General features: G+C 46.8%; 1 protein-coding gene across 1 annotated transcript in view; it reads right to left on the bottom strand.

Annotated features, from left to right (window-relative positions):
* Positions 1-27,971, bottom strand: part of LOC148513533 (uncharacterized) — a gene marked incomplete at its 5' end in the record, with an annotated part of 116,921 nt that overhangs the window by 73,142 nt on the left and 15,808 nt on the right. The window contains one exon of the mRNA XM_088481750.1: positions 19,224-19,381. Within this exon, the coding sequence (XP_088337876.1) occupies positions 19,224-19,381 (158 nt within the window). The remainder of the gene's footprint in view (positions 1-19,223; positions 19,382-27,971) is intronic.

The following is a 27,971-nucleotide window of genomic DNA, read 5'->3' as shown; positions in this document are numbered from 1 at the left end:
TCTCTGTGACTGCAATATACTTTACAACTATCTTCCAAGGGAAACCTACTGCAGACTAGTTACCCGAGGAGGAGCAAATTCTCAGGTCAGTGACAGGGAGCTGGTCACACACACTCTATGTAACCTGAAGCAGCACCTTATCCTGCGGAAACCTACTGCAGGCTAGTTACCCAAGGGGGATGTAGTCAGGAAGCCGACGGTCTAAATACCGACCGACGGCTTCCCGACTGTCAAATCCCAGCAAGGTACTTATGACAGGCGTCAAAAACCCAACGCCTGTCATAAGACCACCGCCGGGAGCCCGACCACCAGCGTACAGAATGAAGGTAAGTCGGGCGCGGACAGCCACTGGGGAGGAGGGTTAGGTTAGGGGCTCCCGGGGGGGACTTAGGGTTAGGCACACCCCCGGGAGGGTTAAGTTTAGGCTAGGGGAAGGGGGGGTTAGGTTTAGGCACCTCTGGGGATATGTTATGGTTAGGCATCACCCCGGGAAATTTAGGTTTAGGCTGCGGGGACGGTTAGATTTAGGCACTTAGAGGGGGGGTTAGGATTAGGCACTTAGAGCAGGGGAGGTTAGTGTTAGACACCCCTAAAGGAGGGTTAGGGTAGGGGGTTAGGTTAGGGTTACTTACCTAAATTAGCGGTCAGGATCTTCACCTCTGCCAGGCTTCTGCTATTGGGATTTCATACTGAATCCACATAATAATCCATATTTATTTAATTACGATGTCACTGGAATGTCGCGTCTGGTGCCTGCTCAGTTATATTCTCCACTATCCACAGCACCCATATCTCTTGATAAAGTCCCGGTAACGTGTTGACACTATTTGGATTATGTGGACTCTTGTTTTTATTTTTAAGGTAATCTGTGCTTGCCTCTATTAGATTGGATTTTAAGACTGTTCTTACATGTTTTTATATATATCTCTTGTATGGGATGTCTGAATAAACTTTTTTTTACTTTTAAAAATTATTGGAGCATATCCCTTGTTAGAGTTTGTGTTTGTTGTGGACCCGGGGTGGTAACAGGAGTAGACAACGGAACAGGTTTAAACTGAAAGGTGGGTTGTTTAATGTGAATGTTGGTAGACATGAACAATAAGATAAACTAAAGTCCAGTAATAAACAAACTAATATATGTGGCTGAAGGGAACTGTAGTGAGTGGGAATAAACAAATGTCCAGACCAGTGACAGAGATGAATGAGGTAAATCCAGATAGACTGCAAGAGTTAAGTAGATATCCTGGTATGCTGAATAGTAGCTGAGAGGGATATCCAGTAATGCTGTGATGATGGCTGAAAGGGAAATCTGCTAATGCTGTGATGATGGCTGAAAGGGAAATCTGGTAATGCTGTGATGATGGCTGAAAGGGAAATAGGGTAATGCTGTGATGATGGCTGAAAGGGAAATCTGGTAATGCTGTGATGATGGCTGAAAGGAGAATCCGGTAATGCTCTGATGACGGCTGTGCAGGAACGGGTTAACTGAGGAGACAGGTTCAAGCAGCAGTGGGTCTGGTGGAAGGTGCAGGCTGATCCCAGCGAAGAGCTAGACAAGGCAGAGCAGTGCAGGCTATGCCGGGAGCCGGAGGCTGACAAGGAGCTAGGGCAGGCACCAGCAGGGGCGTAGAGAGCCACGCCAGGCCCCGGTAAAGAGGGGGCATGGCCTAATTTCAGAAGGCGTGGCCACGCCTCTTTGAAAAAAAAAAGAGTTTTGTGCCGGGGAGGGGGCGCTGTGAGCCCCTCAGCCCGGCGCAAAGCCAGTGGGGGGCGCGATCAGTGTGATTGCTCCCCCCTTCAGGCATAGGAGATTGCTGTGGCTGCTACTTAGCAGCCGCAAGCAATCTCCTGCTGCAGCACAGCACACGCTGTGTGTTGGGCTGCTGCAGAGGGAGGAAGTGAGGGCGGGGCGCCGGGCCCCTCTGGAAGCCCGGGCCTGGGTAAACTGTACCCGCTCCCCCCCCCTCTCGGCGCCCCTGGGCACCGGAGCACAAGTCTAAGGATCATTAGTGCAGAGAACTCTCTCTCACAGCTGTCGCTGTGAAACACGTTGCACTGGCAACTACAGGGTGCTCCAAACACCCTCAAGTACCCTGTAACAGAGTGTGATAGGCCAGAGAGAGCAGGTGACCCACAGACGATTGGCCTGCTATGTCACATGGCCAAAGACAACATTTTGGCACCCAGACAGCCGTGACGTGGAGACGCCACTAGACTTACCCTTGCCAGGATGGCCCAACACAGGCAGACCTCTGCAAACATGCAATGCCAGTCTCCACACACCAGCTGCCCCTCCAGAAGGATTGCGCCACAGCGCCCTCACCGGTAAGGACCACAATCCTCCATGCCACAAAACCCGAGTCGTGACACCCCTACTTTTTTATTGGATTTTATGTACTGAGAACCAAGAACCTATGGTGGCCTGAGTTACACATCTCCTGAAAGACACCTTTATAGGGGAGAAAACATCTAGCAAACCGTGAGTGTGGTACGCCTTTCCATTGCATATTGGGATTGTTGGGCTAAAAAGGAAACCTTAATATACATATATAGGCTTCCCATTATGTGAGTGGGGTAAGCAACCTGTACTGACCATTTTGGTGTCGGTACATTTGGATCACACTTGTAACACCAAAAAGAAACCTTTATGTGCATGTGAAGGGGTGTTATATTGGAATCAGTATGTAATGCAGCCAGATGTGTTCCCAGCGGACAGATTCCGGAAGCCCGAACAGTGGAGATCCTGACTGGGGCTGGTAGGTACCCTAACCCTCCCCTCTCCCCGTCCTTAACCCTCCCTTAGTGGTGCCTAACCTTAACCTCCTCCCTGATGGTGCTTAACCCTGACCCCTCTTCCCGCACTCTAAACGTAACCCTACCAGGGGGATGCCTGACCCTAACCTCCCCCCTGTGGTGCCTAACCCCACTTCCTGCACCCTAAACTTAACTCTACCAGGGGGGTGCCTGACCCTAACCTCCCCCAGTGGTGCCTAACCATAACCCACCCTTCCCCTATCCTAACCATAACCCTGCTAGGGGGGGTGCCTAATCCTAAATCCCCCCATGGTGCCTGAAACGAAACCCCCCGTGGCTAACAGCTAACAGTCCCCGCTTACCTTCGTTCGGGACGCTTACCTTCGTGTCGGGATTTCGGCATCCGGCTAAAGATAGGCATGGGGATTTAGGGCCTGATTCAGACCCACTAGCGAGCGGCTGTCCGCTCGCAAGTGGGTCGATGTTATGGACTGAGCATGCGCACGACGGAGGGAGCTCCGTCGTGCGCATGCGCCAGACGCGACGAGCGAAGGAAAGTCCTTCACTCGTTGTGTCCGATCAAAGGGGGCGTGCTGTCAATGTTGATTGACAGCACGCCCCCTTTGGTGGGCGTGCCGGGGGCGTGCCTCCCTGACGGGGGCGTTCCCACGGGAACGCCTCCCGTCAGAAGCCGGCCCACTGACATCACTAGTGATGTCAGTGGGAGTGATTTTGGCTCTGATAGAGCCAAAATCACTTCGGAGCTTGCGGTTGAAAACCTCAACCGCAGGCTCCGGCTCGCAAATTCGATGGTCGCGATGGTCTCGACCATCGCAACCATCACAATGCACGCTCGTATACCCTGTGGGTGGTGACCCACAGCTATACGAGCGTCCGGGAGGACGCTCCATGAAAATGGAGCCCGGCCCTCATTCAGAGCGTGCGCTCTGCTCAGAGCGTACGGCTCTGAATGAGGACCTTAGACACCTATCTTTAGTACCAGGTCAAACTTCCAGCGTCAGAATTCCTACGGTCAGCATTCCGGACGGAGGTAAGTTAATGGGGTACTCCCATTTACTTCACATCAAGCACAAACTTTTAGTAAGTGGAGCTGACATTGCTACACATTGGATATTTTCTCTTTTGTATGACTTAATTGGAATAGAGTGAATCAACATCACAACAAGGGAAGGAGAAAATAAAAATCATCTCTCAACAAATCAGGGATGTAGTGACATCTTATACTTTGTACATATTTATCCACACTATCACTATAGCGCCATTTTGATTGGGGGGCGGTCTCTACCGCTTGTCTGTTTATGGTAATGTTACTAGGTATGGTGATATCTATTGTCTGAGACTAGCTCCTAAACTACGCTGCTTTGCGCATATATCAAAGTCTTCTATAAACATTATTAATCACTGAGGTCCTTACTGAGAGCTATATAAAAGAAACAGGTGCACTGTTTACCTAATGCTGTCCTATATATAGAACCTTGCTGCTGACAACTGAGGGGTTCTGTCAAAAAACCTAAAAAAAAAAAAACGTATAATTGGGTAAATAGTGTCTGCGCTAGTATCTATATAAATTCCCAAGGCTGTTAAAATAACAATACATTTATTCAACATACATATGAACTGCAGTTCACCTTAATAAAACAAATAAATAAACAATAAATATTGTTGCCAAATCTCCTAGCTTGAATTAAAATATTTGAATGCTTAATAAGCCTGAGAATATATAAGCACACTGGGCCTGATTCAGAGCTGAACGCTCTGACCAGAGCGCTCGCTCTGAATCAGGGCCGTCCTATTTAAATGTGGAGCGGCCTTTTGGACGCTCGCATAGCTGTGGGTTACCACCCACAGGTTATGCGAGCGTCCATGATGATGGTCGCGATGGTCAAAGACCTCTTTCCAGTTTGTGATCCCGGACTGTTAATTACCCTGTATCTTTATTGTCTGTTATAGCTTCAATAAAATCTTTATTTTCTTTTCTTTCCCCCTTATTTCCATAGCTCTTACCTCACAGACAGCTCTTTCCTCACAGACTTTTTCTCTTCCCTCCCATTGTTTTGTTCCCCACCTTTTCGTACCTTGGCCCTCATTCAGAGCCGTACGCTCTGAGCAGAGCGCACGCTCTGAATGAGGGCCGCCCTCCATGAAAATGGAGCGTCCTCCTGGACGCTCATATAGCTGTGGGTCACCACCCACAGCCTATACGAGCGTGCAGTTTGATGGCCGCGATGGTCTTGACCATCACGACCATCGAAACTGCGAGCCGGAGCCTGCGGTTGAGGTTTTCAACCGCAAGCCCCGGAGTGATTTTGGCTCTATCAGAGCCAAAATCACTCCCACTGACATCACTAGTGATGTCAGTGGGCCGGCTTCTGACGGGAGGCATTCCCGTGGGAACGCCCCCGTCAGGGAGGCACGCCCCCGGCACGCCCACCAAAGGGGGCGTGCTGTCAATCAACATCGACAGCACGCCCCCTTTGATCAGACACAACGAGCGAAGGACTTTCCTTCGCTTGTCGCGTCTGGCGCATGCGCACGACGGAGCTCCCTCCGTCGTGCGCATGCTCAGTGCAGAACATCGACCCACTCGCGAGCGGACAGCCGCTCGCGAGTGGGTCTGAATCAGGGCCATTGTCCTTTTCCCTCCATTCCTGTCAGGCCCCCTCTGCCCCTTTTTTCACCCCCCTCTTTGATAATGCCACATCCACGCCGCAATGGCCCCCCTCCCCGCCGTTTGGTTGAATCGGCTAGACCATTAGCGGTCACCACTGCTTCCCCTGTGGCCCGGGGAGCGCGCTTGGTTGCCACACACACAGCCCCCCATCCACTGCCGTGGCTGCAGCAGTGGGTGGCCCCAACCTACTCACCCTCTGTCGGCCGCTTCCCCATCCGGCCTCCGGACATGGCTGGCGAGGGGTGCGGCGGCCAGGCTTGGCACCCCCGCCCGCTCATCTCTCCAGCCCTAAGCAGAGCAGCACGCCAGGCTTCCCCGGCCGCTAGCCCCGCCCCCCTCACAGCGGTGGTCATTTTAGATGCTGAGGAGGTTTTAACCTCCTCATATTTCCCCCTCTTGGTCTAATGGACTGGAGGCTTGGGGGATTTCTGCAGCGCCCAGTGGGAGCCAGGCTGGCAGCATATTAAGCCCCATGCAGCCCCCCCACCCTGTGTTTCACTTCCCTGGGCCATTTTTACAGCAGGCTAGAGCATCCCCTTCTGGGGGTGCTTGGCCCAGATAAATTGCACCAATATTGCCCCCCCACCTGCCGCAGCTAATACGCTGGCAGGGCCGCAGGTTTGGAATTACGGGCCTAGCCCCACCCCCAATCCTGCTTTTTGTTTTTTGCCCCTTATTGCAATCCGGGAGGTTACCAGCAGCCATTCCCGAACCCATTCATGGGCACGAGCTACCAATTTAACGCCCCTTCATTTTTGCAGGCAACTGGGCATTTTGCACAGCAGTACACATCCGCCCCAGGCAACTATACCCCTGTGCCCCAATAGGTTCAGTCTTCCTGGACAGCACTCAGGCTAACAGATGGTGTGCCAACCCCCCCCCCTTCCACAGGCCCTGTCCCCACCCCTGCCACCACCCCCAATGCTTCCTTCAACAGCGCAGCCCCCATTAACTCCCCTGCCGCAGAGCTCCCCTCCCATGCCCATTACTACGTGTGCACCTTCTGCTCCTGTCCCTAATGCCAGTGTGTCAAGAACACAGGTTCCTTTAATTCAGCCGTTGGTGTACGCATTGACTTCTGGGGATGTCGTGGCAGATGAGCATTTGTCGTCGTGTCAAAGTGTGGTGGGCACACCGCACAACGCTGGACAAGCCTCCACTTCCAAGGACGCTCCTTTGATCCCATCGGCATCTGGAGCAGGTGAGATGCGCGCAAGCTTATTAAATACTTTGTGCCCATTGCTCATACACGGCAATATTGAGGTGTTAGGTCCAAGATCAGGGAGCAAATACAAAAAGGTTGATATATCAACATGTTCGCAATCACATGACACTAAGAAGGCGTTTAGACGCAGCGAAGAAGGGGGGGTGGCAGCCGAGGAGGCCAGGAGGAGCTATCTGAATTGGCTTACTGGTATGTATGTGTTTGCTGCGTGCTACATTGAGACTCGCCCGGCTGAATGTATGAATGTGCTAAAGTACGTACATTTAGTGCAGGGCATGCAGGTGTGAGCTAGGCTTAATGTTTGGAGGCAGTACGACGAGCTTTTTAGGAAAAAGTAGGATGGCCAGAAAGTTTTTAGTTTTGGGTTTAAGGATGCGGAGGTGTGGCTGGAAGTTATGTAGCAGGCCGAACAACTATTGAACCTGCTGTTGGGAGTAAACAGCCCTTGCCAGCCCACCCAGGATTTAATACCAGAGGGAAAGGGAAGTGCTACGCGTTAATAACGCCCAGTGTAACAGAGGGACTAGCTGCCGCTACCAGCACGTCTGCATTCTTAGTGGGGGAGGTTACCAAGCGAAGGACTGCAGTCGTCCCGGGGGTCATGCGGCAGGAAAAAGGGATCAGCGTGCGGGGGCTAAGTAGAGCTGGGTCTCCATTTAAGGTGGAAGTGTTATAGCATTGGTTGAGGCGTTATCCTCTCGGGGAGGAAGCGGCTTTCACTATTACAAGGTTTTAAGGAGGGTTTTAGGTTACCGTTGGTTCGTCCGGTTCTAGTTGTAGCTAAAAGAAATTTGAAGTCAGCTAGGGAATTTTCGGAGGTGGTGCCCCTTTTACCTCACCACCAGTGGAGGATCTTTGCATTTATCTGCTGGGTGTGGTACCAAAGAAGGAACCAGGAAAGTTCAGGTTGATACAATACCTGTCTTACCCGGAAGGAGGCTCAGTAAATGACGCCTTAGAGCCAGCCGATTGTAGTGTCACCTTCCAGTCATTTGAGGATGCACTTAGTTCATGTAGGATTTTGGGAATGGGGCTTTGTTAGCAAAAAATTTATATTGAATCTGCTTTCAGTTGCTCCCTTTACATCCCGAGTCATTTAGTTACATGGGTTTTCAGATAGGCGTTTCATTTTACGTATATAAGTGTATACCTATGGGCTGTTCTATTTCTTGGGGGGTTTTTTGAGTGTTTTAGCTCTTTTTTACAGTGGTGTCTCCAAGCGGGTATAGGCCAGTCAAGCGTCACTCATTTCTTGACAACTTTCTTTCGGTAGGACAGTCCGATAGCGCAGTCTGTAGTGAGCTGCTGTTTTCGGCTCAATCGCTTTTTAGGTCAATGTGGGTTCCCATTGCGCACAAAAAGATGGACGGGCCAGTTACTAAGTTGGCTTACCTAAGTATTGAAATTGACACTGATTTGGATTTCTGTAGGCTCATCTGTGAAAAAGTATGCAAGATTAGCGAGTTGTTTTTGTGTCCATTAAGAAAATATCTTTGAAGCACATGCTGTCCCTACTAGGTTACTGAATTCTGCTTGTTGCGTCATTCCCATGGGTGGGGATTTTTGTCGCAGGCTGGAGCGAGCCTCTGCAGGCATCAAAAAGGCTCACCATATGATCCACCTTTCGGCGGATATGAAGGAGGATTTTAAGGCATGGTTGAGTTTCCTACAGGAATATAATGGGGTTTACGTTTGGCTCACTATGTCTGTAGCTAATCATGAACTTCAATTGTTCACAGACGCATCGGGGGCTTTGGGTTTAGGAACATTTTTTGAGGGTGAATGGTGCGCAGAAGCTTGGCCCGATTTGTGGCATTCGGAGGGTTTGACTCGTAACTTACTGCTGTTGGAACTATTTCCAATTGTGGTAGCAGTTGGTCTGCGAGGCTTAGCAATCGGAAGATCATATTTTGGTGCGACAACTTGGGGGTGGTTCAAGCTATTAACAATCAGAGTTTGGTCTGCCTCCAAGTGCTACGGCTAATTAAACATTTCGTTTTTGTCTGTCTTCTTAGGAATATTGGCCCTCATTCAGAGCCGGACGCTCTGTCCAGAGCGCTCGCTCTGAATCAGGGTCCTCCTCCATTAAAATGGAGCATCCTCCTGGACGCTCGTATAGCTGTGGGTCACCACCCACAGCATATACGAGCGTCCAACAAGATGGTCGCGATGGTCTTGACCATCGCGACCATCGGACTTGTGTGTGAAACCCTGTGGTCGGGTTTCTCAACCACAAGCCCTGGAGTGATTTTGGCTCTATCAGAGCCAAACTCACTCCCACTGACATCACCAGTGATGTCAGTGGGGCCGGCTTCAGATGGTAGGCGTTCCCATGGGAACGCCTCCATCTGGCAGGCACACCCCCGGCACGCCCACCAAAGGGGGCGTGCTGTCAATCAACATCGACAGCATGCCCCCTTTGGTGCGAGACCCGGAGCGATGGAAAGTCCTTCGCTCGCCGGGTCTTGCGCATGCGCACGACGGAGCTCCCTCCATCGTGCGCATGCGCAGTGGGGAACATCGACCCACTTGTGAGCGTACTGCCACTCGCGAGTGGGTCTGAATGACCCCCATTGATTTTACAGCCAAGCATGTCCAGGGTATTGAGAATGAGGTTGCGGATGCGTTGTCTCATTTCCAATGGGATAGGATTAGGTTATTGGCCCCGTCAGCCGGGATTCATGGTTTGCTTTGTCCTGATTCTGTCTGGCAGATCATGAATCCAGCATTGAAGGACTCACTCTGAGAGCACTTGCTCTAGGTACGTGGAGGTCCTATGCCGCAGCTTGGGATGAATGGCTGGTTTTTCTGGCGAAGACAACAGCCAGTAAGGATCCACATGTCAGTATGTCTGAGTTTGTATGGCACGGGTGAATGGTTTGACTGATCCTACCAAGTAATTTAATATTTCTAAAGAACTGAGGGGTTGGGCGAGGGAGCAAGTGGCTTCATGAGCAGGCGTCTTTGGGCGATTTGCGTAGACCAAAAGTTGTGGGTGTGTTGAGAGATTGTTTTGGAAATCTCAGGCATAAGTAAGGGTCATTTTGAAGCGGCCTTGTTCAGTTTGTCCTTTGCGCTGGTGTTTTTCAGTGCTTTACAGGTTGGGGAGTTAGTAGCAGCAAATAAAAAAACAGCCAACACAGGGTTGCTAATAGGTAATGTTGTAGTTAAGGCTAATTTAATTTTTATTCAAATACAGAAATCAAAAACAGATCAGATGGGTAGGGGGCATTGGATTTCTGTCCCCTCGCATCCGGAGCCAAGCATCTGCCCAGTAACACTAGCTAACAGGTATAATCAGCAGCGGCTAAATGGGGAGGCTCAATGGTTTATTCATGAAGATCTCCCCCCACCCCCCTATCTAAGTTCCAGTTTGCAAATGTGTTCAATAGATGCCTGATAGCTTTGGACGTGTCGATTGAAGAGTACAGCACCCATTCATTTAGGATTGGGGCAGCAAATTGCGCAGCAGCATCAGGTTCTTTCGCGGAGGCAATCAAGCACTTAGGTATATGGAAGTCTTCAGCTTACAAGAGTTATATATAAGGGGCAATAAATTGCAGAAGTAATGGCGCTCCTGGCGAGTTTGTTTTTTGGGAAACCCAGTGCCTTATGCCACCTGCCACTAAGGGGGATTGGAGTTCTTTTCACTTTTGCCCTCGAATCAACATAAGAGGTTTTGTGTCGTTCACCTCCATCTGGGTCGCCCAAACAACTCAATTTCCCTCCTTTTTTCCTGTTTGAGTTTTGTATTATTACATTCTGTTAAAGCTTAGGTATACAATTTTTGCCATCACAGGTTTTTTGAGGAGAGATTGCCAGGTGTGGACTGTTGGGCATTCTTTTGTGTACTGGGCTACCTTAGTCCCTTTTAAGGTCCCCCCCTTTTAAGGTCCATTGGATTGGATTGAGAGGTTTTAAGTGGAGAGGCTTTTTGGACCACCTTTGGCAGTCTGAAAGCAAAGTGGGGGACCTCTGACTGTTTAGTAATGCACTTAGGTGGTAATGACCGTGGCACGTGTATGGGAGTGGATCTGATACTCGCCATTAAGTGGGATTTGAGGTTTATAGCGGAGCTCTGGCCACAGGTTAAGATTTGTTGGTCTGAAATAAAGCCAAGGAGGTTCTGGAGTGGCACTTGGGGTGGGGCAGTTCTAAACAGTTAGGAGGAAGTGAACGTTACGGTATCTAAGTTTGTGATGGTTTTAGATGGGCATTTTATCAAGCACCCCCGTATTCCCTATGTGGAGGCGCATTTATATAGGCCAGATGGAGTGCACCTCACCGAAGAAGGTTTGGAGTTTTTTGTCTCGGATATCTTTGCTTCTTTGGAATAGTTTGGAGGGGCTAGGTGTTCTTTGGTGGTGGTACATGGCCATTTTGTCCACGTCGTTGGCGGAAAGCAGTGCTCCTCGGTGGCTCAATTTAGCGCAGCAGAGCTTGGCTAGCATTTTCCCTTTGAGAGAGGCGAATTGGTTACTACTTTAGGGGGGAACTAGGTCTTCATCCTAGGGAGGGACCAGCACTGTGCCAGTTAAGGGGAGGTGGCACTACCCAGGATAGCTTGCGCGCGGGGCAGAAAACTCCACCCCATTTTTGGTAAAGCGAATAATTATTATGAGCTGTAGACCGAGGTAGCACTGCTTTTGCACATCCAGGACTAATTAATTAAATTCTATTCTGATCTAAATAAATTTGGCTGTGACCTCTTTTATTCCAATTCTATACAGTTGTCTGTGTCTTATTTATTAGTTAAAGTTAAGCTTAAGAGTGGTGTTTAAAATAATAAAACTATGGGTGACTTAAAATATTTGAATGCTTAATAAGCTTGAGAAGATATAAGCACACTGTTTTTTATTTGGTACAGTACTAGTTAGAGCTGGTTTTGTTGTCAGTTTATAATTGGTAGAGGTCAGTTGCCAATCATTATCGGTAAGCCTATTAGCTGCCCCGTCGAGGCGGGGTTTAGCAGTGGTATATTAGGGCTAGAGGAGGAGCCAACTGCCTCTTTCCAGTTTGTGATCCCACCCACAAGGCATATTGAGAAATTGGTTGGTACCAATAGTTATTCATTGTGAGCATTGTTTTGTACCAATATTTATTGAAATTGGTTTGTACCAAGACGTATTCGTTGGAGTATATTATGTTCTTTTCTCCAGCAGGTGAGGCGCAGCAGGCAGAAAGCAGTGCTCTTCGGCAGCTCAATTTAGCGCAGCAGAGCTTGGCTAGCATTCCCCCTTTGAGAGAGGCGAGTCAGTTACTACTTTAGGGGGGAACTAGGTCTTCATCCTAGGGAGGGACCAGCACTGTGCCAGTTAAGGGGAGGTGGCACTACCCAGGATAGCTTGCGCGCGGGGCAGAAAACTCCACCCCATTTTTGGTAAAGCGAATAATTATTATGAGCTGTAGACCAAGGTAGCACTGCTTTTGCACCACCATGACTAATTAATTCAATTCTATTCCGATCTAAATAAATTTGGCTGTGACCTCTTTTTTTCCAATTCTATACAGTTGTCTGTGTCTTATTAGTTAAGTCAGTGATTTTCAACCTTTTTCAACTCGAGGCACACTAGGCAAGATTTTAAAATTGCCAAGGCACATCATCCGGCGATGCGGCGTGTGCGACCTATGCCAAAACATACACATTGGCTCTCGCATAAAAAAACACACCCATTGGCCTCCACAGGAATAACACACACATACAATGTCCCCAAAGATATAACACACATACAATGGCCCCAAATATATAACACACACATACATTGGCCCCCACATAAAAAACATAACATAGGCCCCCATAGAAAAAAAATAACATAGGCCCCCACAGAAAAAAAAACCCATAGGCCCCCACAGAAAAAAATTAACATAGACCCCCACAGAAAAAAAAATAACATAGGCAACCACAGAAAAAAAAATAACAAGGACCCCCACAGAAATAAAACAAAAAAACAACACATTGCTCCCCACAAAATCAAATCATACTGGCTACCACATCAAAAATAAATGTAAATTTTTTTAGATTTACCTGTCTGTCATCGGCTGCAGGTTCCCACGGTGCAGAGCTGTCAGCAGTGGCTGGCTAGTCGCGGGTGGCTAGGAGGAAAGGGCTTCCTGGCCGCTGGAGGGAGAGATGTACTGACTGGCCACGGGCGGGTGGGAGAGAAGGGGTGGCTGGTCGCGGGTGGGTAGTACTGGTTGGCTGCAGGCAGGAGGAAGAGAAGGGGTAGCTAACCGCTGGCGAAGGTGGGAATACTGGCTGGCCGCAGGCGGGAAGGAGAGAAGGGGTGGCTGGCCGCGAGCGGGAGGAATAGACTGGCTGAGACTCTGTTGGGCGGGCGGGCAGGCAGGCCAGGCAGGCAACGCGGCATGCGTGACCTGTGATGTCACACTGCCGCGTTCAGGCAGGTCACGGCCCGGGCGTGCCTGAGCCTCCCAGAGGAGCTCAGCGGCAGCGCTGCCCGGGCCGCAGCTCTTTAATGTGAATGGCAGCTCTAGCGCTGCGGCACACCTCACAACCGCCCGCGGCACACTACTGTGCTGCGGCACAGCTGTTGAAAACCTCTGAGTTAAGTTAAGCTTAAGAGTGGTGTTTAAAATAATAAAACTATGGGTGACTTATAAGTGTTACAATATAACTAATGCACAGAATAAAACACAATAGACATAGAATACCTGATGGTAATGATGGTAAAGTTCTCAATGTCCACATCAATACAAAATTAGGGGCACTTCCAGCACAAAAAAAAAAATCTTGACATATATTGTGTATAGTCACCAAATGAGGAAGCAGTTTGAGGTTCCCCGTAGAAAGTCCCCCAATGATCAGTCTCCTCTGTGTGAGTGGGTAACTATTCTCCTAAGTGACTTGTCAGAGAGTATCGAGTCCCAGCTTGTGTGACACTCCGGCGTTTGGCTAGTGGTCACACCGCATCTGCACCTCCCGACTCGGCCAGGTAAGTGATTGCTCGAGCACGCTTCACAGCACAAGATGACAAGCGTCCACAAAGGCCCCACGGCCAGTACACGGGATGAGGTACGGGACTTCCTCCTGCGGTTCAAATCATGCTGCCGCTGTGTAAATCCCACTGGTCTGGGAGGTCAGCGATGCCACTTAGTACCCATACAGTGTTATATTTAATGGAACAAGATTGTTGAACAGGCAAACTAGTCCACAGCAAGTTCCTTGACGTGTTTCTCCCCTCTCCCAGGTAATGCAGTAACTCTCCCTAGGGAGACCTATCTATTCAGATTCATCTGTGTTTGTTAAGTTAGCTAGGGTAAACATCCAAAAGACCAGCCTTGGGAATAGAATAAATATAAATAAAAATAATAATATCTACACATGATAATCGTGCTCTCTAGAGAGAAACATTAATACCTAATTCTGTCACAATAGTTACAATAATTATATAAATATATAAAACCCACATAATAAAATTCTACCATTTGATAATTCATACTAAAGAATTACCTTGACAAAAATTAACCCCTTATAGAACCAAACATATCTCTATTCTCATAGAGGGCACAAAACCTCTAAGTGAATACATACATAGTAGGGGTGAGCGGGTTCGGATTTCTGAAATCCGAACCCCCCCGAGCCCCCCCGATCCGAGTCCGATCCGAAACAGGCTCGACTTTTCCCGCCTGACTCGGATCTGAAATCGAGGCAAAACGTCATCATCCCGCCTTCCGAGTCTCGCAGGTTTTGGATCCTATATAAGGTACCCGCGTCGGCGCCATTTTCTCACTCGGCTGTGGACAGTGAAGAGGGAGGGTGGGAGTTAGGGCTGTGCAGTGTAGTGTAGTGTAGTGCTGCTGTTGTCCACTACTTCAAAGTCCTTAGGGGCTGGCTGTGTTGTGCTGTGCTGCTGTTGTTAATAGGGGCTGTGTCCACTACTTCAAAGTCCATAGGGGCTGGCTGGACTGTGTTGTGCAGTCAGTTCTCCATAGGGGCTGTGTCCACTCCAAAGTCCTGTGCAGTGTCCCAGTCCTAAAGGGGTGCTGTAGTGTTGTCCAGGGGGTGCTCTGTCCATCAGGGGTGCTCCCCCCAAGTGCTAAAAATATAATATATTTTCTGTGTTTGTGAATTGTGTGCGCAGTAGCCGCACGTGCATCAACAAAGTAGTGCCAAGCGTGCGCCTGTGTCATAAGTAAAGGGCCGGCTGGCTTGACCGTTAAGGGTGCTGTAACCCCCGAAAGTACACTCCAGTCCAAACCAAAAAAAAAATTATTTTCTGTGTTTGTGAATTGTGTGCGCAGTAGCCGCACGTGCATCAACAAAGTAGTGCCAAGCGTGCGCCTGTGTCATAAGTAAAGGGCCGGCTGGCTTGACCGTTAAGGGTGCTGTAACCCCCGAAAGTACACTCCAGTCCAAACCAAAAAAAAAATTATTTTCTGTGTTTGTGAATTGTGTGCGCAGTAGCCGCACGTGCATCAACAAAGTAGTGCCAAGCGTGCGCCTGTGTCATAAGTAAAGGGCCGGCTGGCTTGACCGTTAAGGGTGCTGTAACCCCCGAAAGTACACTCCAGTCCAAACCAAAAAAAAAATTATTTTCTGTGTTTGTGAATTGTGTGCGCAGTAGCCGCACGTGCATCAACAAAGTAGTGCCAAGCGTGCGCCTGTGTCATAAGTAAAGGGCCGGCTGGCTTGACCGTTAAAGGGTTCTGTAACCCCCAAAGTACACTCCAAACCAAAAAAATATATATTTTCTGTGTTTGTGACTTGTGTGCACTGTGGCTGCACGTGCATCAACAAAGGAGCAGCGCCAAGCGTGCGCCTGTGTCCCATAAGTAAAGAGCCGGCTGGCTCATTTCTTAAAGGGTGGTGTAACCCACAAAGTGCACTACTCTCCAGCAAAAATAAAAAAATATTTTCTGTGTTTGTGTGCGCTTTAGCCGCACGTATATATATCAATATAACATAAATGGAGGACCAAACTTTCTCTGATAAAAATAAAATAGGGAAAGATCAAGAACCACTTCCTCCTAGTGCTGTTGCTGCTGCTGGGAGTTGTTCATCATCCCAGAGAGGAAGTAGGAACATCACTACTTTTACTAAACAATTGACCCTCCAACAGTCCCTAGCGATGAGGATGAAGTACGACAGCAGTCATCCTGAAGCAAAACGTATAACTGAGGCCTTGACTGCTATGTTGGTGTTAGACGTGCGTCCGGTATCCGACATTAGTGCAGTGGGATTTAGACAATTGATGGAGGTAGTGTGTCCTCGGTTCCAAATCCCATCTAGATTCCACCTGCATCCTCAAAGCAGCAGCGACTAGCGTGCGTCTGTCTGTTAAAGGGTGGTGACACCCTCAAAGTGTGCTACACAAACAATTAAAATATTGTTCTTTTTTTGGTCTTTGTGAAATGTGTGGGCTGTAGCCGCACCTGCATCCTTAAAGCAGCAGCGACAAGCGTGCGTCTGTCTGTTAAAGGGTGGTGACACCCTCAAAGTGTGCTACACAAACAATAAAAATATTCTTCTTCTTTTTTCTGTCTATGTGAATTGTGTGGGCTGTAGCCGCACCTGCATCCTTAAAGCAGCAGCGACAAGCATGCGTCTGTCTGTTAAAGGGTGGTGACACCCTCAAAGTGTGCTACACAAACAATAAAAATATTCTTCTTTTTTCTGTCTTTGTGAATTGTGTGGGCTGTAGCCGCACCTGCATCCTTAAAGCAGCAGCAACAAGCGTGCGTCTGTCTGTTAAAGGGTGGTGACACCCTCAAAGTGTGCTACACAAACAATTAAAATATTGTTCTTTTTTTTTCGGTCTTTGTGAAATGTGTGGGCTGTAGCCGCACTTGCATCCTCAAAGCAGCAGCGACAAGCGTGCGTCTGTCTGTTAAAGGGTGGTGTAACCCTCAAAGTGTGCTCCACAAACAATAAAAATATTCTTTTTTTTTTTCTGTCTTTGTGAATTGTGTGGGCTGTAGCCGCACTTGAATCCTCAAAGCAGCAGCGACAAGCGTGTGCGTCTGTCTGTTAAAGGATTACATCGGTGACAGCATCCAAGTAGGCATGTCAGACAGTCCGTACCTGTACTGGCAGGAAAAAGAAGCAATTTGGAGGTCCCTGTACAAACTGGCTCTATTTTACCTGAGTTGCCCCCCCTCCAGTGTGTACTCCGAAAGAGTGTTTAGTGCAGCCGGGAACCTTGTCAGCGAAAGGCGTAGGAGGTTGCTTCCACAAAATGTGGAGAAGATGATGTTCATAAAATGAATTATCAACTCTTCCAGGGAGACCAGCCTCCAGAACGTACAGAGGGACCTGTGGTTCCAGCAGGGACGAATTAATACTCTGTGAGGATGAGGATGTACACACTGAAGAGGGTGAGGAATCGGTGGATGAGGAGGATGAGGATGACATCTTGCCTCCGTAGAGCCAGTTTGTGCAGGGACAGATAAATTGGCAGCTTGTTTTCTGGGGGCCCAAACGAACCAATCATTTCAGCCACAGTTGTGTGGCAGACCCTGGTGCTGAAATGTTTGGTTTGTTAAAGTGTGCATGTCCTGTTTATACAACATAAGGGTGGGTGGGAGGGCCCAAGGACAATTCCATCTTGCACCTCTTTTTTTTCTTTGCATTATGTACAGTTTGGGGCCTAGTTTTTCAATGCCATCCTGTCTGCCACTGCAGTGTCACGCCTAGATGGGTCACGTGTTTGTGCCGCCAACTCGTGTCGCTTAGCATAGTCATCCAGCTACCTCGGTGCAACCTTTTGGACATAAAAACACTATTGTGAGGTGTGAGGTATTCAGAATAGACTGGAAATGAGTGGAAATTAAGGTTATTGAGGTTAATAATAGCATAGGAGCAGAAAAACCTACAAATTCTGTGATTTTAGCTGTTTTTATGCTTTTTTTCAAAAAAATACAGATCCAAAACACAAAACCCAGAACCCAAAACACGGAAGGGTGGTTTTGGCAAAACCAATCCAGATCCAAAACACGAAGAAAGATCCAGATCCAAAACCAAAACACAAAACACGAAAAGTGGCCGGTGCACACCCCTAATACATAGCCATATAAATAGTAATAATTACCTCTAAGGAATATATATTATTAACTCCCACATGATGTAAACTTTATCCCGCACAATCAAATTAACCCTTACTCTAAGGACCATCAGAACAGTCCATTACCATAACAGATGTAAACCCTTTCTCTAACAAAACATACATCCATTTTCATAAAGTCTCTCATTGTAATAATAAATGAATTAATTTGATAAGTAAATAAATGTATTACTCTATAACATATTAAACTCACCCGCTCAAATTATAAACACAGGGCTATTTAGTCTTAATACTATTAATAATGTATCCTAACCAATAACTGAACCATAAATAATCAAAACCAGAAATCAATAAAGACTCTTACTGAGAGCTGCTTACAAGTGCAGGAGACTAGCTGTACTTTGGGGTGAGTTGGTGCAGAACTTACAACTGTATTTAGAGTTGCACATATTTTGCAGTCCACGAAGTGAATCAAGGACGTCAGCGTTATGTGCCTGATTCTGAGCTGCACGCAGTTATCTGATCCGTCCGTGTCCCAATTGTTACCACTTGGAGACACAGAATAGAATCGGATGCACAGTCTGTGGAATTCAGTGGGCATTCCTGAGAGGTAAGGAGGGGGCAGCCAGGCAGATGTGGGCCTGTTGCGGGCTTGTTGCTGTAAGATGCACAACCACTTACACAGGAGGCCATTCTCGAATGGAGAAACTGCAGCTGCATGGAGCCAGTGCAAGTTTTGATGGAGCGTCCGGTGGTGTACCTATAGTGCATCCCTAGTTGGAACTGCACTTCCGCAAGAACCTGCAAGTGGGTGTCTCAAAATTAATGAAATCAGCCACTGCATTAGCATAAGACGCATGCGTGGCTGCAGCAAAAGTCACAGGTACCGCTGTGTCTGCGTGCAACTCAGGATCAGCCCTTATGTGCACCACCACTAGGGCACACACACAGCCCTTATGTGCACCACCACCAGGGCACGCACACACAGCCCTTTGCATCACATTTCGAAATCTTCAAATATGCTACCTACAAGAAGATAATATTGCACCTACATAAACTGGGTACATGTTTTGGATATGACGAAAATGCAGCTGATGGTGATTATATATTTTCTTCAGATTCATCTATATATATATATATATACTAGAAAAATACATATATGGAAACAGCTGTGCAGTCACATCTTTGCTCTAGAACATGTTATGGCAATCTTATTATCAAATAAAACAAATGAAGGAAAGATCCAATAGGAAACGCTCGTTTATTGCAAAATAGCAGGAAAATCATGCAGCGTGAGTTCAAGAGATGCAGAACTGGCCCCCAAATTGTGATCACATACCCCTCTTATACATACCCCATCTTGATAAGCTAGTCAAATGATTCATATAATTTCTGTAACCATTCCCTTAAACCCCTATTTTTCCCCATCACACAAATGGAACATTTAAATTTATTCTCTGTGTATAGATTAAAGTTTGGCGCTGGAGGAAATTCTTCATTGTTATCAGTAAATGTGATCATTAAATACTACATTGAAAAGATACAGGAACTCCGAAAACCTGAATTTCACAAAAAGTTAGGCATCCTGTCCTTCCCGGTAGAATGAGGTTCACGTATCGGCCCGTCACTTCTGTGATAGAGTGGAAGGTTTCAGTGCCACCAAGTGGTATGGTTGTGATCTTCCCGAACCTACAGAACAAAAACACACATTGATTTTGGAACTTTTAGTGCTTGTCTGGCTCTTCTAGAATATCTGCAGTGCACGTGTTAAGGGGCAGAGAGCGACACCTGCCTGCAACCTGCTATTACCCAGCTTACCCTCCGCCCAAGAATTCGACACAGAGGCAAAGTTTTGGGTACAATTCCGATCACAGCCTTATTTATTTTACCTTATTGACATCTTGCAGGGCATCGACAGAAGCAGTGGGCAAGGCTAACTCCGTTGTCCCCGCCTCTGGTTTCTCCAATTAATTTTGGAGCATGCCCCATCTACCCAGTAGGCACCGCAGCTACGATCCCTAGGGACACTGCCCCCTGACGCATATCACGCTCGCCTGGCACGCAGCCCATAGGCCCACCCGTCCAAAGCTGGAGCCGGGCGTACGGTCATTCACCGGGGATGAATCTGCTAACCTCTGCTCTCCTCAATCACTATGCCTTGCGCACTGCTTATTTCTCGATGCCCGACAACTGTGAAAAATGCAATAGCAATACAATCATTTGAAGTTCAACATCTCTTCCCACACCAAACAAAACGCCCTTCCGTCCCTTTGAAAACAAACTCATGGTTACAAGAAGCACTTTTACCCCTGCAAGAGAAACACAGCTCCATTTATTTACACATTAGTTTGCTCAACATGTTTTCTTTTTCTTTTTATATAGGTTTGTCTACTTCCCCCTCCCCCTTTCGCTCACACACTGTCTCTTAGGGAAGGTTGGGGGGTTCTCGCTTCCTGTGCTGCTCCACCCTGAGTACTGAGCCTCCCCCCTGCCCCTTGCTTTAACCCTCCCAGCCTGCCCAGCCCTGGCCAACGCTGACTGGCCACCCCGTGACCCCAGGTGTGTAAGGAAGGACGGGCATACCTGCCCGTCCCCCTTTCTTCCCGCCACTGACTCACGGTCTGCGCCACAACTCTCTCCCTTATCCTGCTCCACCACCATTTTCGGGCACCTCCACTCCTGTTTTGTCTGGTGATGTGTCACATGTGAGTTAATTGATAGACTGCCTCCTCATCCACCTAATGATTGTCTTATGGAGCTTCTGACACATGCTGTACTGTCATTTTCAGATGTACTTATTGTGCCTCTAAATTTAGAATTTATCCCTGGCAAAGAAAGTTCTCAAGTAATTCCTGTATGACTTAGAGGATGTTAGTTTGCTGCACTAAAAAAAATAAAAAGCTGCTCTGTGTTACTGGATTGGTATATAGGTAAATGTTACCACACTGAGCGCTAATTGAACGTATTAAGGTGCCCACACATATACCGATGTGCTCACGATACGATTTCTTGTCCAATTTCCTCATGAACTTTCATGGAAGCTCCCTTGCTGTCGTGATCACGATTTTGGAAAAAAGACACCCAATCTGTTTACGATCTCGCAATCTATCGGATCGTACGCATCGTGAGATTGGCCATAACAAATCGTGAGTTTAAAAAAAAAAAAAAAATCGTCTCTTGACTATTGGTGGGAAATTTAAATAGCCATAACAATGGGAGGGGCTATCTAGGCAGTATAAAAAGCAGGCGCCCCATTAAACTCTGTGTACATTCTGCTCTGCTACTAGATGAGGCTAAGTGTATTCCTGCTGAATCCTGTACATTGCTACTGTGCTCTTTGTATTTGGCTTGCCTTTTACAAAGTTTATTCTACCTGCAAGTGTGTGCTACCTACCTGCATTCTATCCTGTTCCTGAATTCTGTACTGATGCGTCCCTATCGGTATAGAGTAGGGATGTGCAGGCTCGGTTCTACTCGGTTCCGTTCGGTTTTTTTTACCGAATCTTATTGGCTATCCAAAACTCGTGGCAGCTGAAACCCAATAAGATTCGGTAAAAAAAAACGAACGGAACCGAGTAGAACCGAGCCTGCACATCCCTAGTATAGAGTGTTGGTCGCTGAAGCCGGTGTCCTGGAGATTAGGAAAAGGGCCCAGCGAAGAAGGACGAGAGCATGCTGGACCAAGGAGTGGCTTCTACAAAGGGATACCCGCTCTCACATGTCCCTGCTGATGGAGATTAAGGAGAGCAACCCGGATGACTGTCGGAACTACCTGCGCATGGATGACGCCAGCTTCCAAGAATAGCTGCATCTGGTGACCCCCCACATCCAGAGACAGGACACAAGGTGGCGGAGGGCAATCCCTGCTGAAGAGAGACTGGTGGCTACCCTGAGGTATCTGGCTACAGGAAGGTCACTGGAAGACCTGAAGTTTGGGATACTCATCTCACCTCAGTCCTTGGGCGTCATCATTCCAGAGACCTGCAAAGCTATTGTTAAAGTGCTACAGTACCAGTATTGCAAGGTAAGTAAAAAAAAAACACCACACATTATTTTTTAAACAAATAGAAAAAAATAGCCTGCATTAAGTACAAAGTGTACTGACCTTTAGGCAACTGAAAGTGTGCACTAAACTGTGTGCAATATACATTTGTAATAACAATTTTACAAAACAACATTATCACCAAATTTTCTGAATCCCAATTGTGCCATGTGCGTAGTGACCTTGTCCAAATGGTGCCACACAACCCTATCCCATGCAGCAAGCACCTATTAGAATTCATAAAATTTGGTGATATTAAAAGCAAGAAAAAAAAAAATAATTAAATATCACCAAATTTTATGAATCCCAATAGGTAGCTGGCTGTATGTGATAGGGTGGGTCAGACGCCAGTTTGAACAGGCCAATACACACATGGCACAAGTACACATTGTGGCCCCGGCTTCCAGCAATGTGTACTTGTGCCATGTGCGTTTTGACCTTGTCCAAATGGTGCCACACAACCCTATCCCATGCAGCAAGAACCTATTAGAATTCATAAAATTTGGTGATATTAAAAGCAAGAAAAAATGTACATCTCTGTATATTGGGTCGACTCATCCGCTGCATCCAGCAGAGCATTATACAAGGTTGTGCTGGTGCTTGGGGTGCTTGGTGGGGGAGTAATATCTAACTGGGCAGGGGGGGGATGGACATCCCTATTTGGGGCAGGGGAAAATAGCATTGGGTCTGCTATGTATGTAGAATTGGAGATATTTTTGCTCATACAGCGACTCAACAGGTCGTAGTTTAACCTGAGAAAATTTCTTTGGATATCTGTATCCATATTTCTCAATGTGCTGTTCACATGAGCTGTGAAATCATCAATTGCATCAGGGGGTTTTTGCAGCAGCTGTTCTGCATTTTGGAAAAAATTGTCCTCACGTTCAGTAAGATTCTCCTTTCTCCCTTGTTTTTTTTTTTTTTTTTTTGTGGTTGTTGAGAAGAAGATTAGGGTCCAGGTGGAAGTGGAATTTCCACTTCTGCGGTATTCTCCGCCTCACTGTCACCACCGAACAGACTGAGGTCCAGTGTGGATGTTAAATCAGGGTCTTAGGTCGGAGTCTATATAGGAAAAAAAAAAAGAAAATATTATAGTTATGTTTTAACCCCTTTTTTACTATTTTTACAGATTCCCAACACCATGGAGGAGTGGACCAGCATCGCGGAAGATTTTGAACAACGTTGGAATTTCCCTAACTGCGGAGGAGCCATTGATGGGAAACACATCCGCATCAACCCATCTGCCAACACCGGATCGTATTACTACAACTAAAAAGGATACTTCAGCATCGTTCTCATGGCAGTGGTGAATGCCAACTATGAAATTCTGTTTGTGGATGTCGGCAAGAATGGCCGTGCTTCAGATGGTGGGTCCTTCAAAAAGACAGCTTTCTACCAGAGACTTGCCAACAAAATCCTCAACTTGCCCTCACTGGCCCAGACAAAGCATGGCCTAAATTACGTTTTCGTTATAGACAAGGCTTTTGCATTACATGAACATGTGATGAAGCCATTTGCACAGAGGGGCCTGACCAGAGGGAAGAGGATCTACAACTACCGTCTATCCCGGGCACGGCAAATTGTGGAAAATGCGTTTGGAATAATGAGCAACCACTTCCGCATTTTCCACACCACCATCAATCTACGTGTGGAGAAGATAGACTGGGTCGTGATGGCGTGCTGTGTGCTGCACAACTTTCTGCGAAGAAAATCTACTCAACGAGGACCAGTCCCAGCTAGAACAGAAGATGTAGGACCCCTGGAGGACATTGAACATTTGACATCTGTGTCTACACCACCAATTACAACAACATCCACCGCACGTGCCAAAGAAGTGAGGGAGGAGTACATGGCCTATTTTAACGGACCAGGTGCTGTGTCATGGCAGGAGGACTGTCTGTGAACTACTGACTAAATTGGACAATTGGGATTTAACAACAAAAACATTTAGGATTTTGGTTTAAACTGTGTCACTACTTACCAACACTTCTGCAGATGGTCCAGGCACTTCTGCAACCTCCTCTTCACGCTCAGCCATCAAGATAATTGATTCCCTTTGAGGCTCTTGATCACTGATGAATGACATCATATGGTAGTACCAGAGCACAGACATATATATATCATCTGTGCCGGCTCCTGATTTTTTGGAGTCATCCACCTTCTTTTTTTCTTTTATGTACACTGTCCTGAGATTTTGAATCTTTTGCCGGACAGTTTTCAGGTCTGCAACAGAAATGTACTTTTTCCTATACTCCAGAAGTTCCTCTAGTGCGGCCAACTTGTGCGACTTGTTGTGGTAAATCCGAGAACTGATCTTCCACAGACACTCTTTCGAGGGCAGGATTTCAATGAATCCTGTAACGAATTCACGTTCACTCTCCATGGACATTATCTATGAAGAGGAAAAAGAAGGACATTTAAATATTTGTGTATATAGTTTTGTTAAGTTTAATGTTGTTATAGTTAACATTTTTAATGTTTTAATATTTTATTTTTTACAGGTTTTAAAAATTTAATGTTGTTATAGTTAACAGTTTTAATGTTTTAATATTTTCTTTTTTACAGGTTTTTAAAAGTTTGTTATGGCATTGTAATTGTGTTTTCTTTAACAGGAATGTCATGTGTTCATTTCTATAATGTTTTTCTTTGTTTGACAGCATGGGTCTTCCACCTTTGGGCTGTCGCTGTTGTGAAACTACAGATCCCAGGATGCCCTAAAAAAAAATAAACATGCTGTTATTTCCCAAGGGTGGGTGGCAGGGCATCCTGGGATCTGTAGTTCCACAACAGCTGGACACCAAAAGGTAGAAGACCCCAGCTTTAAATGATGTGTGTTTTTAAATGAAATGAATGGTGATTATTTTGTTAAATACGTGTTTATTTATTTATTTTTTTATAATATTACTTAAAATTTATTTTTATTTTATCTGTATTGAATTGATTTTAAACATGTTTATTATTAATATAATATGTTATTTCAGTATGAATAATCTTCCTGGAATGTATTTGTTTATCTTGATTAAATATTTTTGTCTATTAATTTTAAAAAAATGGACTGGTTTTCTAATTAATTATTAGGTGGCCCCATGACATTGATTGCAAGTTAGTGGTCAGGAAGGGGGCACACATTGGTTGGCAGTGGGAGCTTAATCCATGACCCAGCCACCGCCCGCCTCAATACAGCGGGCGGTGGCTGGGTCATGCATTTATTACCTGGGGGCACACATTGGTGGGCAGTGGGGAGCACATATTGGTGGTCAGTGTGGTTGCATTTAAACTGTACAAATACTCACCAAACTTCCAACCAAACAAGACTTCAGTGTGCAGGCTCCCAAAGTGCATCTATCTTCCTCCATACATGATGCTGCACAAGATGGCAATGGGGAGTGCACAGCAAGCTGTCAATCAAATTCTGCGTTGTACGATGAATTCTACGATTCGTCGCGAGGTAAAAAACCCTCACGATCGGCTTCCATCGTGTTCCAGGTTGACTAATCTGCCCTACAGCACGGCAGATCAGAGGATGCGAGGTACGACGAGTGGGGACGTGCATCGGCATCATGCTTGTGAGTATAAATTCACAATTTGTACTTTTTTTACCCGATTCGTCATCACGATTCTTCGAAATCGGCCAAATTGGATGAAAAATCACTGTGTGTGGGCACCTTTAGTGTATGACACAGGGTGGATGTGTTTGCATAAATAAATAAAAAAAAAACAAAAAAAAAAAACACACAGACATACTAACAAACAGACACCAATATAAACAAAAATAAATCGCAAAAAAAATGTATGAAGAAATAGAGGGGAGATGGGTAAGGGATAGGGAAGTGAGGTGGGGTTTGGGTAAGCAAAAATAAAAAATAAAAAAATATAAAAAACAAACAAACGAAGAAAAAAAAACACAGACAACAATGTAAAAAACAGTAAATCGCTAAAAGATGTATGAAGACACTGCGGACACTTTTTCAAGCTTTACTGACCTCCCACCCACGCTTGCTGACATCCTGGATGTTCCCTCTCGGAAGCGTCAGTCTGGTGGAATATCTGGGGGTTTGGCGCTGGCAAGTTGGTGATGCTGGGTGTGTGGTGCCATGATCGTGTCATCATGTGGCCCCACCCTCCACTATACAGAAATGCTATGATGCAATTTCTGTGCGAATATCCCATCCTCCAGCAGCGTACACCACCCACTTTAATATTTTACTGGGCATCCAGGAGAGTCACCTGAGATTGGGGAGTCTCCTGAATGTTGGTTAGTAGGCTTCAACCTTTCAGGTTACAGGGAACTTCATTAAATAACTTGAGTAACTCTGAATAATTAGAAGAATTGCAAACTGAAAAGATTTTTTGGAAATCTGATTTTTGGATGGGCTACAACTTGATTTGCATTAGACCGAGGGATGAATTAATGACTATCTTTCAAATCTGTTACAGGCACTATGATACCATTTGGCCTCACTAACATCCTGTTTCAGAACTTTATAATAGACATGGCAGAGCGGACGGCATGCCGCCAGTCTGAATCCTGACAGGGGAAGCCCGACATGGAAATATTGATGCCTATCTTAATCCCAATGGCAGAATCCAGAACAAGGTAAGTCAGGGGCACCTTAGTTGTTGGTCGCAGGGAGGGAGGTTTAGCTTAAGGAAGTGTAGTGGGGTTAGTGTTAGGCACTCGTAGGGGGGAGATTAGGGTTAGGCACCACTGGGGGGTGTTAGAGTTAAGCAGTAAGGGGGAGGGTTAGTTTTAGGCACTAACAGGGAGAGTTAGGCTTAGGGTACTGGTTGGGGAGGCTTAGGGTGAGGCTACAAGAATGGAGGGTTAGGTTTAGGGGGAGAACGGGGGAGGGTACGTATACTTACTTGACCCCTGTCAGGATACCAACCATCAGGAAGCCACTGTCAGTATATTGACAGGAGGCATCCCGACAGCCGGAATTACATACCGATTCCCTTTGGACCATTTTGTGGTGGCCTGTGTTGGTGATGTCTTGGTATTTTCTGATGATACCTGTCCTAACACTGAGTTGTTCCTAACAAAAATGCTACTGTTGGAGTGATTTAGCCTTCTGAAACTCCTGCCTCATATTAAGTAGGGCAAATGGACCAATACTATGTCATCCTAAAAAAAATCCAACCTAACCTTTCATGGCCACACTGAGATCCATAATACTAAGAAAATATTGTCCCATTCACTTTGATTATCTAGATTCCATGAGGATATCCTTATTTGTATGAATTGGTTGTGGCCCTTGTGCTCAGCAAAAACCTCTTCATACTCCTCTATTGGGGAGAGATTTATCAAATCTTGGAGAGATATAAAGTGAAGAAGTTGCCCATACCAACCAATCAGCTTCTGTCCCTTACAATGAATAGGGACATTGCGGTAGTGCTATTTATAAAGCTAGGAAAACAAAAAGTCTTAAAAAACCATTATCTTCCAATGGTGTTGGCCTGTCTTTACCAATGAGAAGAGGATCCAGAATCCAAAGAGGGATTTGGCCTTCGCAGTGCTCATTTGCAACCTAAGGTAAAATTGACAAAACAGCATTGCCGGGATAGTTGCTTATCAGGTGATGTAATTGAAATATTGATGGCCGGGAAGCCATCTGTCTAAATCCTGACTCAAGACTAAAGATAGGCATCAAAATCCCAATGCCCGTATAGATCCTGACACCAGAATCTCGACAGATGACTTCCCGAACAAAGGTAAGCCAGCCCATCTTAGCTCTTAGCCATGGGGGGAGGGAGGGTTAGGTTTAGGCAATCCAGGGGGGACTTAGGGTTAGGTACCCCCCCGGGGAGGGTTAGGCTGCGGGGAGGGGGGTTATGGCTAGGCACCACCGGTGGGAGATTAGGGTTAGGCACCACCGGGGGAAGGTTAGGGCTAGCAACCCCCAGGAAGGGTTAGGTTTAGGGTGTGGAGAGGGAGGTTAGGGTTAGGCACCACCAGGGTTAGGGTTAGGCACCCCCCAGGGAGGTTATGGTTAGGCACCACCAAGAGAGGGTCAGGGGGAGAGGGGGAAGTTTAGTATACTTATGTGCCCCTGTTGGGATCTCTTACGATCGGGCTTCCGCCAACAGTATTTCAACCGGCGGCATTGGCTATAAATGTTTTTTTATTAAGTATCTCCAGCAGAGTGCTCAGACACTGCCCAGCTCCCCCTTCCCCTGGCTGTGCGCACTCCACAGTGTGACGTGAGAACAGAGGTCATGCTGCTCAGCCCTGTGTGA

The sequence above is a fragment of the Taudactylus pleione genome, unplaced genomic scaffold, assembly GCF_031769625.1.
Source record: "Taudactylus pleione unplaced genomic scaffold, aTauple2 ptg000277l, whole genome shotgun sequence".
In the NCBI taxonomy this organism is placed as follows: domain Eukaryota; kingdom Metazoa; phylum Chordata; class Amphibia; order Anura; family Myobatrachidae; genus Taudactylus; species Taudactylus pleione.
This window is presented reverse-complemented; position numbering and strand designations above follow the sequence as displayed.